The sequence below is a fragment of the Triplophysa rosa genome, linkage group LG12 (genome assembly GCF_024868665.1).
Source record: "Triplophysa rosa linkage group LG12, Trosa_1v2, whole genome shotgun sequence".
Lineage (NCBI taxonomy): Eukaryota > Metazoa > Chordata > Actinopteri > Cypriniformes > Nemacheilidae > Triplophysa > Triplophysa rosa.
Genome location: NC_079901.1, coordinates 4,750,044 through 4,769,108, shown reverse-complemented (window position 1 = coordinate 4,769,108; position 19,065 = coordinate 4,750,044). Strand labels below are relative to the sequence as shown.

Sequence of the window (19,065 nt, the reverse complement as noted above, 5' to 3'; positions counted from 1 at the left end):
GCCTGGTCTTTATATTCATGCCATACGCTGTTCATTCTTACACTTTATTGTTTTGATCCCACTATTTCTGGCCATTGATCGATTGTGAATGAGATCAATACCCAGCCACTCAGGACATTTGCGGTATTTTGAGGATTTATGGTGCTGCCCATACGATTGATACATCATAAAGCAGTAATAGACAAACACCCTCTTAATAACAAAGAGCTGGAGGAATTCTGATGGTGTTCTGCTGGAGAGAGTATACAGGCACGAACACTCTGGGATTGTTCAGAAGTGATTTGAAGTCCTGATTGAGAAACATTGTGCCGGCAAAAAGAAACGAAGAAGCAGTATTCCTCTTTTATTTCTAGGTATAGGAACTGTGAGGAAATTTTCCGAAGTTGTTCGCAACTGATATTCCACATAGGCTACAGAGATGGAGATGTGAGCTATCATCTGAAGGTTTTTGATTTGCTCACTGTGCAGACATAAGCCATATCAGTGCTGTGGATGCGATCCAGCACTTTACACTCAAAAATGAAGCCGCTGCAGATTCAATAATAGAACGCATCTCAATTGAACTTATGAAATATTGTCATGCCAGTTGTGTTGTCGGCATATTTGAGCAACAGCACTTTGGTTACAAGTTCACGAATGTCATTACAGCTGCCAGTATAAATGCTCATGTAACCAATAAGGACAACACCCCAGAAATGTGCACAAGGGTCTTTTGTATGCTATTCTGCATTGGCCGGTATGTCTTATCTTTTCATGTTTTACTTGCATATACGTAGATCCATGCTTTGCTTAATGCTTTTCGACAGCTCTGCCCAAACATTTTTTTTTTAATCTTCAGCTATGATGTGGATTAGAAAGCTTGAGAGTACAGCAAGTCCAGTCGCATCTGCAAAACAATGAGGACAACCATTTCTCAGAAACATTTCTGCCAAACACACAATAGTAAAGTACTACTTTGCTACTATAGTGTGTAAACCAATTAGAAATTAGAAACCGATGACATTATATTTATTCATATTCATTTATATCACTGTATACCTGGACTCTCTGTAGTCCAGTTGAAATGTAGATACCTATGTTTTTGGAGGTATTAAAAGGACTAATTCGCTAACAACAGGGGACAAAGGGGGTAAGTGTGCATTCAGTGCGGTCAAGTCTCTAAGCCTTCGATATGTCTTGAAAACTGACCACTGTATCTGAAAAACTGATGGTACATATTACAGAAACACATCAGAACAATGTTGTGCATGTACAGCAACTCCAGGAGACTGAAAATATTACAGCATCGTTGCATCACTTGACAAATCAGAGGGCGTTTCTAACCATTTTTTTATTGTTGAGGAGGTTGGAGAGAGGAAAGCCAATAATGGAGGAAGAAAAGTGTCATGTGATAAAGCAGGTAACTGAACTATATTATAAATATAAATATAAGGAATATTTTGCTTTTAGTGGTTCTCAGCTGGTGGATCATGATCGGTCGGCCGTCATTTATGATCAATACATACTTAAAATACATCCAGAAATATACACAAGCTAGGGCAAGATTATGACAATATGGCAATTATTATGCATACAACTCAGTAAAAGCACATTGTTTAGAGTTAACCTATAAGTTAACCTTTGACCCTTCTGAAACCTTGACCTATGACCTTCTGCAGGGAGGTCAGCCTACACACTCAGATTGTGTTTGCGTGTATCGCTGGAAAAACACAAGAAGATTAAGAAAAAATAAGATTCTATTTCCATCAAGTGTCACCACATTTTTGTTAATAGTTTCAGTACAAGCACACATGTATTTGGCCCTTTTATCCAAAGCGGCATACAGTGCATCCAAGCTAAACATGTTATGAGTGTGTTCCCTGGGACTCAAAACCACAACCTCCCCCCTGATGGACAGGAACACTCAGTGAAAACATGTTAAAACACCACATAATTAAAGTTTTACATGGAGGTTCGCCAGCTGAATGGTTCATTGAAAGCGCACACACACAGTGTGAGGTGAATTGCGAGTGTTCGCTGGCGGCTCTGTTGCAGTAGTGTACATCAGTAAATCATCCTTGTGTATTGATCAGGTTTTGCTGCTTTATGGCCCGATGTTGTAAATGTCATGTTTTAACTGTGCGTGTTTGATATCAATCTGATTAAAGCAGTTACTTCCACACACAGCAAATATTGTGAATCTGTCATCAGTGATTACTCAGTGATTAAATAGCATGTAGATTACTATATGACCATCAATTTGTCAAAGCAAACATTTCTCTGGCTTTTCTGTTTGTACTGTAGACTTTCAGTAGCAAGAAAGAGTAAGAATCAATTCAGGAGACTAGCAAACAATGCTGTCTACTCTGCGCTTTCTTACGCAAAGAGCAACAGTTAGCGGATGTTTACAGGGCGAGACGAGACATTTTAGACCTCTCGGGTAAGAAAAAAGTGATCTTTTTCAGTTTTCTGAGTTTTTTTTATGGCAATGAGATTTTATGAAGAACAAATGGATGATTTTGTTTGCAGCTTCTCTCTCTCTCTCTCTCTCTCTCTCTCTCTCTCACTATCTCTAATAAGAGGAACCTATATGTCTCTCCTAGAGTTTTATGTGATGGCTCAACAATGTCACACACTGATACCACATTCATTGAATACGTGTCACTCATACTGTCTTCCAACAATTCACAGAATTTTCTATGAGCAATGTTTTTCCGGACAAACACACAAAACAATGAAAATAGAACCACAATTCAATGTTCTCCTCAAAAGTCAAATGATAAAGACTCCTGATGATAAGCCATTGTGAAAAATGCGCTGAAACCGTCACGGCTGAGTCTCACATTAATGAAAGTTTATAGCGACACACACCTTAAGGCACATCACATTAATGCTACACAAACACAATGTACAACAGCTGGTGTGCTTAGTACAGGACTGATACCAAATCTCTGCAAACAAATGACCGGACTGCATGATTTAGCAAATGACCCTTGAACAATGCAAACACATATATTAAGCATTAGGGACTCTCGTAGGCTCCTTCACGCTTAATAGGCAGCCTTAACTCTCAGTGCTTATCATAGTAACATTTCCAGGTTATGTTCATCAGGCTCTGAGATAACAGACATGAAGCGTGAGCACTATGTCAACAAGCTGCTAGTGCTCTTATCATTACGCCTTAGTGGCGCCTTAATAGGGACAGTGAATGACCACTAGCACTCCAGCGGTTCATTCACAGACTGTATCAATAGAAAAAAGAGCCTTCATACATTCAGAAGAAATGTTGATTAGAGATCATTTCAATTGAGATTTGTCATTAATCAGTATAGAGGAAATGATTATTTCTCAGATGTTGCTCTTTCCTTGCTGAGGAGATTTCATGGCGTTTCTTTTAAGTGTCAACTTATGGCTGGAATACACTACAAGACTTTTAAAATCTGAACAGATTTTTTTTTTAACTAGACATCATACACTTGCAGACTTTTTGAAAGTTTCAGATAGAAACACACTAACTGATCAAATCTGCAGGCTGGCACACACTTTCTGCAACAAGTCCAGACTGAAAATCTGGGCAAAATCTTGTAGTGCATTTTAGCCTTTAGTCTCAGATGTTTCTCCCAAAACTCCTCAAGAGGAATAAAGGGTAACACTTTAGAATAATGGTCCGTTGTTAACAAGTAACTATGCAGAAAGTAATAGGCAGTACTACATTAACACTTACCTTAATACTATTAACTAATAGAAGCAAGATTAACTAAGCAGTAAGTAATAGCTAATTTAGGACAAAGGTAGTTCCTTATTTGGTATTTGATAATTACTAAAGAAAAATGCCATCATTGACAACTACTTGCGAACTATGACCAATTAATAAAGAAAAAACAATTAATTACTAATCTCAACATTAACGTACATAAAGTGAAAAAATAGGTTGTTTGTGGAAACTAATTTATGAATAAATACAAATACCAGAAGCCAAATACCAAAACATGAATGGATATATTCTACATATATAGCCTATCCATATAGATATATTTCATGGGGTACTGCCTATTACTTTCTGCATAGTTACTTGTTAACAACGGACCATTATTCTAAAGTGTTACCGAATAAGGGTATAGAAACAAATAAGACAACTCGTAAAATAACATGAAGAGTATGGAGGAGTAAAACGAAAGTAGATTGTATTGTACAGGTAAAATAATATGGATTTATGTAAATGTAATGAGAAATGTTTGAGTTCAAAGCAGAAAAGCAGTTCATATTCATTAAACTTAAACGAAAATGTCAATTTCCTTTAAAACGCCACTGATGTCAAGAAGAAAATGCGATTATACAGCGATCTCATCTATGATTTTTCTTTCTTCCAGATAAATGTCCTGTGAGTCCTCTGTTCACGTTGGAAACCAAATAGCTCACGTCCAGTTTCCATTTTTTTACTTCATTTTTGTGACAAATCGATAATGATCTAACTTCCAGTGTCCAGTTTGGTCCATATACATTTTATAAGTGACTGGACATTGATGAGTGAATTCACACACATGTTCGGTGTCTGGGGTCAGTTTCATCAAAAATAAATGAATGGAACAGCGAGAAGGAGACCTGGTGACAGCGGCTCGTAAATTAGGAGTCCGGACCAGGACAGCGTGACCCCAGAATCTGTCAGCTGGAGGAACGGATGGCACGAGGTACAGATATATTCTGCTGAAGGCCTTGTTTAGGTTCTCACTGACCTTGTGCTTGTGGTTGAGCCTGACACTTTTATTGATCAGCACACCGAACTGAGGTTCTGCTCAAAAGACTCTTACCTACCCACTCTGGACGCCCAATCCCTCAAAAGGAACCATATTATGTCGAGGTGAACTTCCTGAGACCGGCTGACTGACTTTAACATGCCAATCAGAACATGAAACATTACAAACAATAACTGGAATGAATTGAGAAAGTATTGTGACAGTCTGGTGACACTGAGAAAAATGAAAAATACACAATCAGAAATTCATCCACAGAAGAAGTAGTCCCTTTACATATGCACTATTTAGACAACTGATATAATGAAGAGGTTCCATCAGAATTCAATGGGTTGTACAAAAATAAAAGGCACAATTCACAGTACATCTATTGCTGGTGTGTTACTTTGTAACTGCATTTTACACTAATATCATAACATATTTAAAGACTCCATGAAATTAATTTTTATTAAGTTTTTTGTCCATGCCTATAAGTTCTAAAGCCATCTCTACGGAGATCTCCATCTCTAAAATTTGATGAAATAAACATGTTTAAAAACCTTTTCTCTTCCAGAAAAAACGAACCTATAGAGCTCTTCGGATGACATAAACAATACTGCTTCCGGAAGAACGCCATGTTTCAGTTCTTTAACACTGAACAAACAAAATACAACAAACAGAATATTTATATCCTATTTAAAATGTTAAGCAAATGTCTTTAAATTTTAATATGATTGTAAAAAAAAGGAATAATTCATAAATAAAAACTAAAATCGGAAGTGCTTCTGGACCAGTGTTTACATCTTGGTCTATATTGATGACTAATCATGCACTATGATTTTGTCCAGTCGGATGTCCTCAGAGAATAATTTCATTGCTCAGAGCTTGCTCTTTCATAGCTCAGGAGATTTTGATGGAGCTCTCTGTTGTTTCATTTAGCCTTAGTATAAATTTAGTCTCAGATGACATTTCTAAGGAGCAATCATAATAGGAACCATTACATATAAGAGATATGTAAAAATACATGAGGCGTTTGAAGGTATAAATGACAGAGAAACAAATGAGATATTAAAGAGATTGCATCTGTGACTTTTTATGGGTCTCTACGATAAGAATGTGACGTCTCCTGATGTCACACAGTGAGTAGCACGTGATGGGGGGGGACTTTCACACTGATGTCTTGCAGAGAGATAAAACAGTAGAGGGACAGATGGTTTTCACTTCCTGCGGTCAGGAAACCACTGGATCCCTGATCAGAACACAGGTCACAGATCTCCAGCACATGCTTGACGTAATGGCATTAATTTACAGTTTGGCTTTGTCAAAAAGAAAAAAAAACTATTGAATGCCAACAACAATTAGTGATCTTCTTACATCAGCTTTATAAGCTGAGTGCTGTGGTTATAGTGTTGGTAGTAAGAAATTGTACTGTAATGCTATTAAAACACGATATCAAAACACATATGGAAATTAATTATTTCCAGTTTTGCAATGTAATTTACAGTAAGTACTTTGATATGCTACTACTGACATGCTTAAACTTGTATTTTCTACTTTTAAAATTTGTGAAAAATTGCTGTATCTTATAAAAAAGTTGATGTGTTAATTAAGAGAGTTAGTTCAGATTTTTAAACACTGCCATCTTCTGTGAACTTATTTACAGTAAGCTTTTAACAGTAGATCAACATTGGCATGCAAGAATATCACACAAACTCAAGTTGTTGTTTCTCCAATTTAATTTCACGAATGCTTTATTCTTCGAGAAACAAAAACATAGAATTGCAGGAAAATAACCTGTACAGTTTGCATGAAGGTATGCTCTCTGGAATATGAAAGGTTTTTACGTACTACTTACCGACATCCTGGATCATGGATCAGGCAGCAAGATAAATAAACCTGTTTTTTTTTTTTTTTACAAAATAATACTTTTTTCTGAGACATGCATATGTATGTGCCTTTATAGATCTTATACACTCAATGGTTTTTTAATCATGACATGATGTTGACGTAGATGACGCAGCGACACACTCTGAAATGAAATATGGTGTTTGTGCGCCTTCTAGTGTCATGCAAGTATAACAACAGCAGAAGTCGGCATATTTTCTGGTTGTATTATAAACACAACATTTTTCTTGTATGTTTTATGACAGTTAACCTGTTAAGCTCTGTGCCATTATTGGATTTCCGCCTGAAATTGGCACATCCAATTTTAAAAGCACACCATATCCACACACAGTGGTGTAAATACAATATTTTGGTCATAAAATGCACGTGAAATTAACAGTGAAATTCTGTAGTTTTCACGGGAAAACCCTGTTGTCAGAAAACGTCTGTAAAAAATACGGAAAAACACTTTAAAATTGTCTGTAAAATTAACAGTGAAATTCATAGTTATATAGTAAATTCATATAACATATAAAAACCCTGTAAAAAAATGTTTTTACAAGGAGTTTTTTTTTCAACTTCACACACACCATTACCACCTTCACTTACAGACACCACATTTGTGTTGTATGTCTACAAAAGTTCTTATTGAGAATTGACACAAGTTCACATGTTGATGGTTTTTGTTGAGTCACCATTATGGTGATGAGTGTTTGCTTTTAGTTTAGTTTGCTTAAGACTTTCCCTAGTTTTATAACTATGTGTTGACACAGAAACAGGTTGGGAGAAAAAGCGAAGCAAAATTGATTTCATGTCATTTTCTGTTGGTAGTGTCATTGCCGGTTTTAGAGTTTAGACACTGATTTAAAGTGATTTCGTCATTTATGTGACTGTGTGAAATTAAATTATGTTCTTAAGGCCTTTAACAACACAACCTGCACATAAAAAATGGACTAGCAGTCATCAAGAATAAACCTGTTCGTCTCAACAATGGTGACAACCAAAAAACCTCTTAAGATAAGCGCAATGCATTCTGGGTACCATCAAAGTACAAAAGTCATCCATAACTCCAAAAGCATTGCGGCAGTAAGCTTTTTATTTGTTGGTCACCACAATATTCATACACTGATTCTTGATGTCCGAGTAAAAAATCAAATACAGTTTTTTTTACTGTTCATAAATTCTTTATATCTATTGTTGCAGAAAATGTGGGTTTCTAACAAAAACCCAATGAGAAACTACACAACATCAGATAAAAATGTCTAAAAATCAGACAAAAGAATCTTAGCACATTTTCTTTTCACATTGTTTGCTATAAAAACTATGTTTTATAAAAACACTGTCATAGCAGCCAAAAGAAAAATGCTGCTTAGCAAATTAATGATGAAAGAGCCCAACGAAAGCAAAATCTGATCACAATAATGGTGACTTTAAACAACAATAAAACATCAAGTCATTGATGTTATGCTGCAGTCCCTGTGAAGCAGAAGCGGTGACTGTCTTCAGTATTCTGACATATTTCCAAGATGAATAGTGGGTGTGGCTCATGTTTTCCGCTGTGAATTGATTGGACGAATAAAAACAGGAGGTTCCCGTATTTTTATGGTAGTTTACTGGCAACCACAGCTACCGGTATTTTTCTGTAAAACTATGGAATTTTTCTTTTCTCTTTTCTTTTCTGACATTAAATGTTTTGTGGGTCACCACTATGCTGAAGAGTGGAGTCTGTGTTTAAGTCAAGGTCAGACAATGAGGTACTGATGTTATGCAAAGAAATAAAATAAGTGAATGTAATGTTTTCACTTTTATGCATATCATTTTATATAAAAAAAATATTCATATATACAATTATAAATACATGCACTTAATATGAAAGGCTTAAATGTGTTAAGTTCATACACAGCTTGAAGTTTTTGCCCTGAAGTTTAAACTGCAAAGCTGTTTACATGCTTTTCCCATATTTTTTACGGAATTTTCCCTGCAACCACAGCTGCCGGTATTTTTCCGTTAAAACTACGGAACATTTTTCACAGTGTAGGAAACCTCTCCCAATTTCTTAAAACTCTTCTAAAAGTGATAAATATTACTGTATGTGTTGTCAGTCTGTTGAAAAAGACACAAAAATTAAGGCGTTTTTGAATTTGTCTTGACAATTGTTCTTGATTCCAACAGGTCTCAACTAAAAATGATTTTCTCCTCTATCCTGCTGTATTCAGTTATTATTCTAATGTAACTAAAGTGTAAAATCCACAGTTATACACACGTGGAATGAAATCGAAGTTTAATTTGAATGTGTTTTTGTATCATTGATAATGTGCTTGAAAGACTGTAAAGATATGTGAACAAGAACCTCCTGGAACTTTTTGATTAGATTTTATGACATTCTTCAACAAAAAAACTTTAAAATATTAAGTTAAAATGTACATCTTTTCTAATTGTATTTTCTTATTGATTCAAATACTCATTTATTATTTTATATAATAGCCTACATGAATTGCATTATTATTTAATACAATCACCTATATAATAACTATTCTGCAGCCACTAAAATATCAGAAGTCATTTCTTCTTCTTTTTGGCTTTTTTAGGCTTAGCTTGATAAGATTTCTTAGGAGAGCACAGTCCCCTCCGAACAACAGTTCCCCGCCACCACGACTGGATCTGAGAAGAGATACAGAAAACAAATTACGTCAAAGGATCAGACATACTCTACCTATAGTTCATCTGTATTATATTATGTGAGGCTAATCTGTCTATCAAAAAGCATTTTTGGAATAGCCAACTTTTACTGCAGGTATCCTTTTCATTACAACCTGAAAATGAAATAGCCTAGTGACAATGATATACTATACTGTATTTTGGTATATCTGTTTACAGATTTTCAACTGCTTCACCATCAGCATCAGGGATGTGAGAGGTGTCTGCAGGTGCGTTTTACCTTTATTGCAGCATCTATCTCTCTCTGCTCTTTCTCCAGCTGTATGCGCAGCCGTTCCTTCTCCGTCCTGTCTTCAATTATAACCTGCTGCATGTCTCTGCACTGTAAGGGTGAATTCTTCATGCGTAACGCTATTGAACATAATTATTAAATATAGTATAGCAGATTTTTGTTTATTTAATGACCTTTTTGGAGAGCTCGTGAAGTTGTTCCAGGTTGTTGGCTCTTTTGTTCTGCAGAGCGGTGAGCTTTTGCTCTTTCTCCTCCGTGTCTTTTTCATACCGCTTTATCCAAAACAGCTTCTTCTCCTGTAAGCTCTATAATAACAACAATTTATCACAGTTTCAAAAGATTTGCTTTCATTGCAGCAGTTACAGAGATATGCATTATTCTCAATGTTGGTGGGTACCTATACATCTACCCTCAACTACACAACTGCTCACAATCATGTTTAGAATGTATTTATGAAAAATGGTTTGCTTGGCTAATCGCACCTCGGGATATGGAACACATTCCACTTACTAAATTTCTATAATTCATTCAGCATACACTCTGAAAAAATGCCAGGGTGTTTCAACCAGTGGAGCCCCCAGGATTTTTTTATGGGGTGGCCAAATGGGGCCAGTATAAATGTTAGGGTGGCACAATAAAAAAAATATGTACTATGCCTAAATCTAATTGTACACTGTAAAACTTTGCCGTAGTTTTTGCAGCAGGTTTGCCAGTAACTTACTGTAGCTTTAATTACTACTTAATATACTTTCCAATGCCGTTTTCAATTACTTTATCACACTTTGACTTTTGAGATTCAAAATGAGCATGAAGAAACTGGCATTAGCACAGCAACACTGCAATGACATTCTTCCAAAGCATTTTTCTCTTGTTTTCTGTAAAAATATTTAAAACTTCTTAAATTACCATACATTTACATAACAAGAAAAGTGACCCAAGATATTTAGTCTTGTTTTATGAAATAAAAATATATAAACTAGGTAAGTTTATGCTTAAAACAAAATTGTACATTAAATCTACAATAAGTTACTGGCAAACCTGCATTTTGCGAAAATTACAGCAAAGTTTTACAGTGTAGACAACAGTTTTGGTATTGCCAATAGTATTTATTATGTAAAGCTAAATAGAAAACTCCACAAATTAACTGCAATTACCCTCGTGTTTATTTGGAGTGCAAATTTGGTTAAAATAAGAGTACACAAGAAAAAAAGGATGCTTAAACCAGACATACAGTAAAACTGTCATTACACTGTTGCAGTACATTTCAAGAAAAGTGCAAGTCTTGCAAATCTGATTCAAAACAAAATTACAACTCCTGGATGCATTTTACAGTAATTCAAATTGCAGTTATCAGTGGAACACGCCACAATAGTTATCAGCCCATCAGAGAAAAAAACAGTGGAAAACTTTCGCACAGTTTGATAAGGGGCTAACCGCTCTCAGGAGCCCTTCGCTAAAGTGACAGTGTTGCCAGATCTTCATAGAAAAAACAGCGAACAAAGACAAGCCAAAAATAAACCTTAAATATCCAAATAGTTATATTTTATAAGACCAAACAAATCTCAGACATCCGCAACTGATCATTTTTAACAGCTAAAGTGTCAAGCTTTATGATCTAAGAGCGAAAAATAAGCAGAGAAGCACATAGAAATAAGCGAACATGTTGCCATGGCAACACAGCAAAATAGCGCTATTTCCGGGCAAAACAAACAAAGCAAGTCTGTCAGTGGACAAAACTTAGCGAAAACGAGCAGATAGCAATGGGTTTATATCCCCAGTTGCGAGATGATATACGTCGCTATGGTTTTTAGTGTGTCAATCATCACATCACCGTAATAATCATATTGCATAGTTTTACATGTAAACGTAACTTGAATAAAGGCCTATACAGTGGCTTGCAAAAGTATTCATCCCCCTTCATTTTATTCACATTTTGTTATGCTGCTGCCTTATCTTAAACTACTTTAATTGCAATTTAGCTCAGAAGCATTAGTTTTGCTTGTTGATGTTTATACACCTCGAGTGGAGTTAACCTGTGCCAAATTCAATTGAATAAGTATGATTTGGAGTGGCACATACCCCTCTAGGGTGCAACAGCTAAAAATGCATATCAAAGTAAAAACCAAGACATGAGGTCAAAAGAACTGCCAGTAGAGCTTTGAGACAGGATTGTATCAAGGCACAGATCTGGGGAAGACTTCTGAAAAAAATCTGCTGTATTGAAGGTTCACAGAAGCATGTAGCCTCCATTTATCCTCAATGAAAGAGGTTTGGAACCACCAGATCTCTTACTTGAGCTGACCTCCTGTCCAAACTGAGCCATCGATGGAGAAGGGTCTTGGTTAGAGCGGTGACCAAGAAGCTGATGATTACTCTGGTTGAGCTCCATGATCATATATGGAGATGGGAGAAACTTACAGAAGGACAAACATCACTGCAACACTCCACCAATCTGGGCTTTATGGCTTAGTGGCCAGACTCAAGCCTTTGCTAAGTGAAGACACATGGAAACTTGAAATATGCAAAAACGTACTTCAACGAATCTTTCAAACTGTCAGAAACAAGATATTCTGGTCTGATGAATCTCAGATTCATGCATCGTGTCTGGAGAAAAACAAGCACTGCTCAACACCTGTACAATACCATCGTAACAGTAAAGTGTAGTGGAAACAGCATCATGATGTGGGGGTGTTTTTCAGCTTCAGGGACTGTACACAAAATACAGAGATAGTGATCATGAAAACCTAGCCCAGAACATTCAGAACCTCGGACAGGGCAGAAGGTTCATTCTCCAACATGACAATGATCCTAAGCACACAACTAAAACAATGCAAGAGTGGCTTATGGACAACTCTGTCTATGTCCTTCAGTGGCCCAGCTAGTGCTTGAACCCAACTGAACATTCTCTGTAGAAACCTGAAAATGTTTGTCTACTGATTATCTCCATCCAACCTGACAGAGTTTGAAAGGATCTGAGGAGAAGAATGACAGAAAATTGCCAAATGCAGATGTGTAAAGCTTTTCACATTGAGGGTATGAATACTTATGCAATGTACTTATTTTTGTTTTTTAATTTTTAATAAATTTGCAAAGCTGTCAAAAATCAGTTTTTTGTTTTGTCATTATTGTGCATGGAGTGTAGATTAATGTAAAAAAATAATCATTTAAAGTAGTTTAAGATAAGGCAGCAGCATAACAAAATGTGAATAAAATGAAGGGGGATGAATACTTTTGCAAGCCACTGTACAGTATATGAAGAGCTTGGTTCCAAAATGAGATAACTACCTTTTTAAACCTTTTCAAAAATCATGTTTTTTATTATATTATCATGTTTTTATTGAGTTTTATTGTGTTAGTTAGCTGTATTTTTTTGGTTATTATGGCTTAAAGGGGTCATATGGCACGAATACGTGTTTTTCTGTGTCTTTGGTGTATTATAAGTTGCCCATGCATGTATTAGACACGTAAAATTGCAAAAATTAAAGTGTCGGAACAAAAGATGCATTCTATCTAAAAGCGAATGCTCACCCAGACCTGCCTGAAACGCCTTGTGTAAACACACCACCACAAATCTACAGTACGTCAGTTCGTGGATTGATTTGACTAAGACCACCCAAATGTATACGCAAGTAAGGTACCTGTCAGTACAATTGCTTTGGAACCTGATGTTCCAAATATGGTAAGAGGCGTTACATTTCCGTCACAAGCTTGCAGTATTCGACCAATCACTACGCACTGGTTAACTGGCCAATCATAGCACACCTCGCTTTTCAGAGTGATGAGCTTAGTAAAACATCTGCGTGTTTCAGAGAGGCGGGGCAAAGAGGAGATATAAACATGCATGGTATGTTGAAAATACAGTGTTTTTAACCTTAAATCGTGTATACACATTGCATTACGTCTAAAACAAACAATAATATTCGTTTTAGCCATGTCAAATGACCCCTTTAAATCAAACCAAACCAACTGCAGTTTGATTGATATATAGTATAAATTTGACAATAATTGATATAATGCATCTTCACAATGCAGTTTTTAATTATTGTTTGAAACCAACAGAAACAAGACACATGCTCTGAGAAGCAGCATTTCATTTACACACAACTAAAAAAACTTAAAACTTAAAAAAGAAATTGCTGCCTTGTGAGCACTGCTCAGCTTTCTGAAGGCAACACTGTAAACCCAAATGTTCAAAATAATCAAACAGATTAAGTAATGTAAACTTAATTCTACTTACTTAAATATTTTAAGTTCCTGAAACACTTTTTTACTTTTGAGTAAAGAATAATAATTATTTTTGATTAACTTTTGTTTTGACTAAAACTCCTTGCTCCTTGTTCAATTTACTTAATTTAAACACGTTAATTCAACACAATTGGTCAAGAAGGATTTCCAATTCCCAGCATGCTTTGCGTCAGACTGCATTAGGAGAGTAAATTTTAAAAAATATGATTATTTTATATGTTTTTAGTGATGACTTGTTAGTGTTTAATGTTCACTTCTCTTAGATATTTAGAAGAGTTTGACATCTTTTTTCAGTTTTGTGGTTACCATTGTTTAGAAGAGTGGTGCATGTGCTTAGGCTCTGCAAAGCTACATTTGACCTGTAACGTGTTATGTTACCAGTGAGCAGTGACTGTGCTAATGCCAATTCTGAGATCAGGCTCTTGATCATTTTGGGTTGCATAAGTCAAGGTATTTGAGAAATATGTTAAATAAAGAAACTGAAAGAATTTAGTTTAGTTAACTTACAAATGTAATTTAGGTGTACTTATTTGTTAAGTTCTGTCTACTTAATTTCATAAAAAGGATCAATTAAATATTTAAGTCGCAATTGCTAAGATTAGGTAAGAAGGTAAGAACATTAACTTAACAGTAATCAAAATTTGAAAGTTCTCTTTACAAAATGTTTGAGTATTGCCAACTTATCCGGGTTTACAGTGAATGCAAATTGAGTACTTTTAGAAGTTTCATGATTCAATCTAAATGAAATGACATTGTGCTTCACTCACTGTCAGTTGTCTTTTAAGGAAATCCTCCATTATTGTGTTAGTGCTCTGTTGGTCCTCTAATTTCTCCTGCAGCGTCTGAATACGCAAACAAATGAAGAAGATGGCATTATAACAGTTATACTGACTATGAATGTTTGTGGAAACTTGACTTGTGACATTATCTAAAATTAACCATTAACTTGGCTCTAGGAGTTTCTATGCTCTTCAGTTAAAATATATAAATAAAGTCCTGTAAGTTGGAAAATTTAAATAATAAAAAAACTTGTTTAAGTGCCCGACATATTAATATCAGAGTGGTCACTATAATCGCAATATAATGCAACTACACTGCTGCTAAAAACTTTAGGGTCACTTACTCATACTTTATTTATATTTTTTACATTTTGGATTTACAGGCATTTAGCAGACACTTTTATTCAAAGCGAATTAGGGAAAACAATAAATATAAATAATAATAGGGCACGTGCATGACAGAAAACAAAAGTTATACCTTTGGTGTTCTTCATTGTTTGATCCAAGTAAACCATATAAAATAAATAAATACAATGCTTGTTTTGTAACATAAAAACAAATGTTTTGTAAACATAAAATATCAATAAACACATTTCGGTAACACTTTAGATTACGGCCCGCAATGTACCGCATAATTAAACAGAATTTACAGCATAACTAATCGTAACAATAATGTACATCTACAGTACATATCTGTAGGTAAAGAGGAACAATACGCAAAGTTTGGAGAATAAAGAAGTCAGGAAATTCAAAAAATGTTTATTCTGTAAGTATTTTAAAACTGAAATGATGTGTTCAGTTTTTGCGCAAGCAAAACAGCACGAATGAAGCAGACTGTCTGTCAACTGTAAATTTGACTTTTGACTTTTTTATTTGATTGATTTTAGGATTGTTGGTCACAAATAATTTCTTTCAATTATGAGTTATTTTGATGAGTTTTATTGTGTAAAATGTGTCTTTTGAGACTATAATCAAGTTGTTCAAGAGCGGTTTGATTTGAATGTTTATATGGCATGCAGTTCCCTCATAAACAATTTTTCTTCCTCTTACCCCTTTACTCCCCAAACTTTGCATATTGTTCCCCTTTATCTACAGATATGTACTGTAGAGGTACATTATTGTTACAATTACTTATGCTGTAAATCCTCTTTAATTATGCGGTACATTGCGGGCCTTAATCTAAAGCGTTACCCACATTTCAGTCAAGGGACCGTAAAAGTTTAAACTATTTTAAACATCAGAGTTGTCAAACACAGATACACACCTTGACTTCATCCTCCAGCTCCTTCTCGTTATGGGCATTGATGTTCTGTCCCTCACAGATCTGCTGTTGGGCACAGTTATTCACATACTCCACCTGCCATTCAGTCCTCACCCTCATGTCCTCAACTTGCTGCCTCAGGTGAACGATTGACTCCTTAAGCCTCTGGGGACAGAACAGCCTTTTCACTTAAGCCAGAGCAAAAGACACATGGATAAAAACAAATTACATATACACGGTATGACTTTATTATGTGTGACTTTTTTAATTTGGGGTAAAAATCATTTCAGAGGCAAAGCACGTTTTATATCTGTTTCTTTGCTATGAAAAAGAACAGAAATGTGTGTTAAGATTTAAAACAGGGTTAATTTTGGTTTAAGCAGCAATATTGTAGGCAATGTAGTGAAAAGGGATACATTACCTCACACCCTTCTGTTTTCTCCTTCTGGGTGTTATGCAACTGTTTTTGAAGATTTTTAACCTTTTGTCTGCTTTCTTCCTCTCTATAGTTGGAAGAATATGTACAGTACAATATAATGTATGTTAACGGATTGAAGTTATAAATTATAGCACATGATATTTTCCTATAAATAATATGTTATTTCATGTTAAGACCTGTTTAATATGTCAAGAAGTTGTGCTTTCTTCATCTTCTCCTCCTGCACTGCTGTTATCAAGCTATTATATGTGTTAGACTCCAGCAGCTCGACAATTAAACCATTAATAACATATGCAACAAAGTGCCTGTGGAACAGTTTGCAGCAATGAATGTGTGATGATGACAAAACATATCAAATATATAAAATCAGCAAAATCACATAAAGTCTTTGAAATAAGCCAGAGTTTGTTCGCAACATGACCAGCAAGTTGTTTTGATATAGGGACTATATTACTGTAGTTATACCTGTCTCTCTGCAATTTGTTGTCAGGAGGAGGTGAGCTCTCTACTGTGAAATGGGACTTGCTCCCATCCTTCAGGAAGCAATAATAATAATACATGTAATATATCCGGTGTGTATGAATACGTTAGACAGCACATAAGTTGCGATGTTTATGAATGAGTGAAAACAGAAGAAATCGGGTTATTTATATCTGTAAACATTACTCACAGTGTCCGCTGCGGGTCGCATGATGTTTCCTAAAACTGACAGCTGATCAGCGCAGTCTTGCAAAACTACACACATCCTCAACGCATTTAAAGACATCTTGTATAAAAGATATCTTTTAAATAGCCTAATAACAAACAACTCTAGCTGGGTTTTTCCTTTCGGTAGCTAGGCCTATTCAAAATTCAACAGAACAACACCGTTCAAAAAAAGACGCAAAACGTGCTGGCATGGCAACGGCGTTGCTAGTCGTGATGTCATAGGCCTGCTTACATCACAGGGTTTACATTACAACAGATTTAAATAATAGAGCGTTTGCGTGCGAGTGTACAGGCCACGTCATTCACCGCGCAATTCTGTTTAAAATAAACTTATTATAGCATCGTTACCGTAATTGTTCATAAGTTCTGTGTTTTCAAGGTAGTACATTTGATCAAATCTTAAACAAAAATCAGAATCAGAATCAGAAGAGCTTTATTGCCAAGTGTGCTTGCACACACAAGGAATTTTCTTTGGTGTTGGAAGCTTCTAGTACAGACATTCAACACAATGACAATACAATATAATACGATTTACAGTCTAAAAAATTCTAAATTGTGCATATATAAAATAAAGACTATTTTACAGAAAATGGGGTATAATAACATATAAGAGACATTGTACAGGGTAGTATATAGTAGAATATACATATTAACAGATTGTATGTACACTTGTGCAAATGGATAATATAGTAAGTAGAGGTAGTGTTATATACATGTATAAATAAAATGTAGATATAATAAGGCACTATAGTGCACACTATAGGAGTAGTGGAAGTGGAATATTGCTCTTAAGGAGCAGTTATCTGTTTAGGAGGGAGATTGCCTGGGGGAAGAAGCTGCTTCTGTGTCTGGAAGTCTTGGTGTTTGGTGCTCTAAAGCGCCGGCCAGAGGGCAACAGTTCAAAAAGTTTGTGTGCTGGGTGTGTGGAGTCAATGGTGATTTTTCTTGCCCTGTTTTTCACTCTGGAATCGTACAGGTCCTGAAGTGTGGGCAGAGGAGCACCAATAATCTTCTCAGCACTACGAACTGTCCGTTGTAGTCTTCGTAGGTCTGATTTGGTGGCCGAGCCATAACAAACAGTAATTGAAGTGCACAGAACAGATTAGATGACCACTGAGTAGAACTGGGTCAGTAGCACCTGTGGTAGGTTGAACTTCCTCAATTGACGGAGGAAGTATAACCTCTGCTGGGCCTTCTTTACAATGGAGTCTATATGGGACTCCCACTTCAGGTCCTGAGAGATGGTGGAGCCCAGGAACCTGAATGACTCCACAGTATCCACAGTGCTGTCCAGGATGGTGAGGGGAGGAAGTGATGGAGGGTTCCTTCTGAAATCCACTATCATCTCCATTGTCTTGAATGCATTCAGCTCTAGGTTGTTTTGACTACACCAGGCAGCCAGCTGAGCAACCTCCTTTCTGTAAGCAGATTCATCACCGTCTTGAATAAGGCCAATGACTGTGGTGTCATCTGCAAACTTCAGGAGTTTGACAGAAGGGTCTGTAGAGGTGCATTCGTTTGTGTAGAGTGAAAATAGCAGTGGAGAAAGAACACATCCTTGAGGAGCTCCGGTGCTGATGGTACATGTGCTGGATTTAAATTTTCCCAACCTCACTAGCTGCTGCCTGTTCAACAGGAAGTTAATAATCCACTGAAAGGTAGAGGTTGGCACAGAGAGCTGGGTAAGCTTGGGCAGAAGGAGGTCCGGGATGATGGTGTTGAAGGCCGACCTGAAGTCTACAAACAGGATCCTGACGTAAGTCCCTGGTCTGTCTAGGTGTTGTAGGATGTAATGCAGTCCCATGTTTGCTGCATCGCCCACAGACCTGTTTGCTCGGTAAGCAAACTGGAGGGGATCAAGAAGTGGTCTGGTGATGTCATTCAGGTGGGCCAGTACAAGTCTCTCAAATGACTTCATGACCACAGATGTTAAAGCAACAGGCCTGTAGTCATTAAGTCCAGAAATTTTGGGTTTCTTCTGTACAGGGATGATGGTGGAGCGTTTAAAGCATGAAGGGACTTCACACTGCTCCAAAGATCTGTTAAAAATATTAGTGAAGATGGGCGACAGCTGCTCCGCACAGACTTTC

At 36.3% G+C, this 19,065-nt stretch overlaps 1 protein-coding gene across 1 annotated transcript; it reads right to left on the bottom strand.

Annotated features, from left to right (window-relative positions):
• Positions 1 to 7,774: 7,774 nt before the first annotated feature.
• Positions 7,775 to 17,243, bottom strand: iqcg (IQ motif containing G). Its single transcript, XM_057347346.1, has 9 exons — positions 16,938 to 17,243; positions 16,733 to 16,800; positions 16,444 to 16,572; positions 16,250 to 16,331; positions 15,832 to 15,993; positions 14,556 to 14,630; positions 9,717 to 9,848; positions 9,532 to 9,633; positions 7,775 to 9,254 (listed from the first exon to the last, which is right to left on the bottom strand). Exons 1-9 carry the CDS (start codon positions 17,031 to 17,033, stop codon positions 9,153 to 9,155), a joined length of 948 nt encoding a protein of 315 aa, XP_057203329.1. The 5' UTR covers positions 17,034 to 17,243; the 3' UTR covers positions 7,775 to 9,152.
• Positions 17,244 to 19,065: the final 1,822 nt, after the last annotated feature.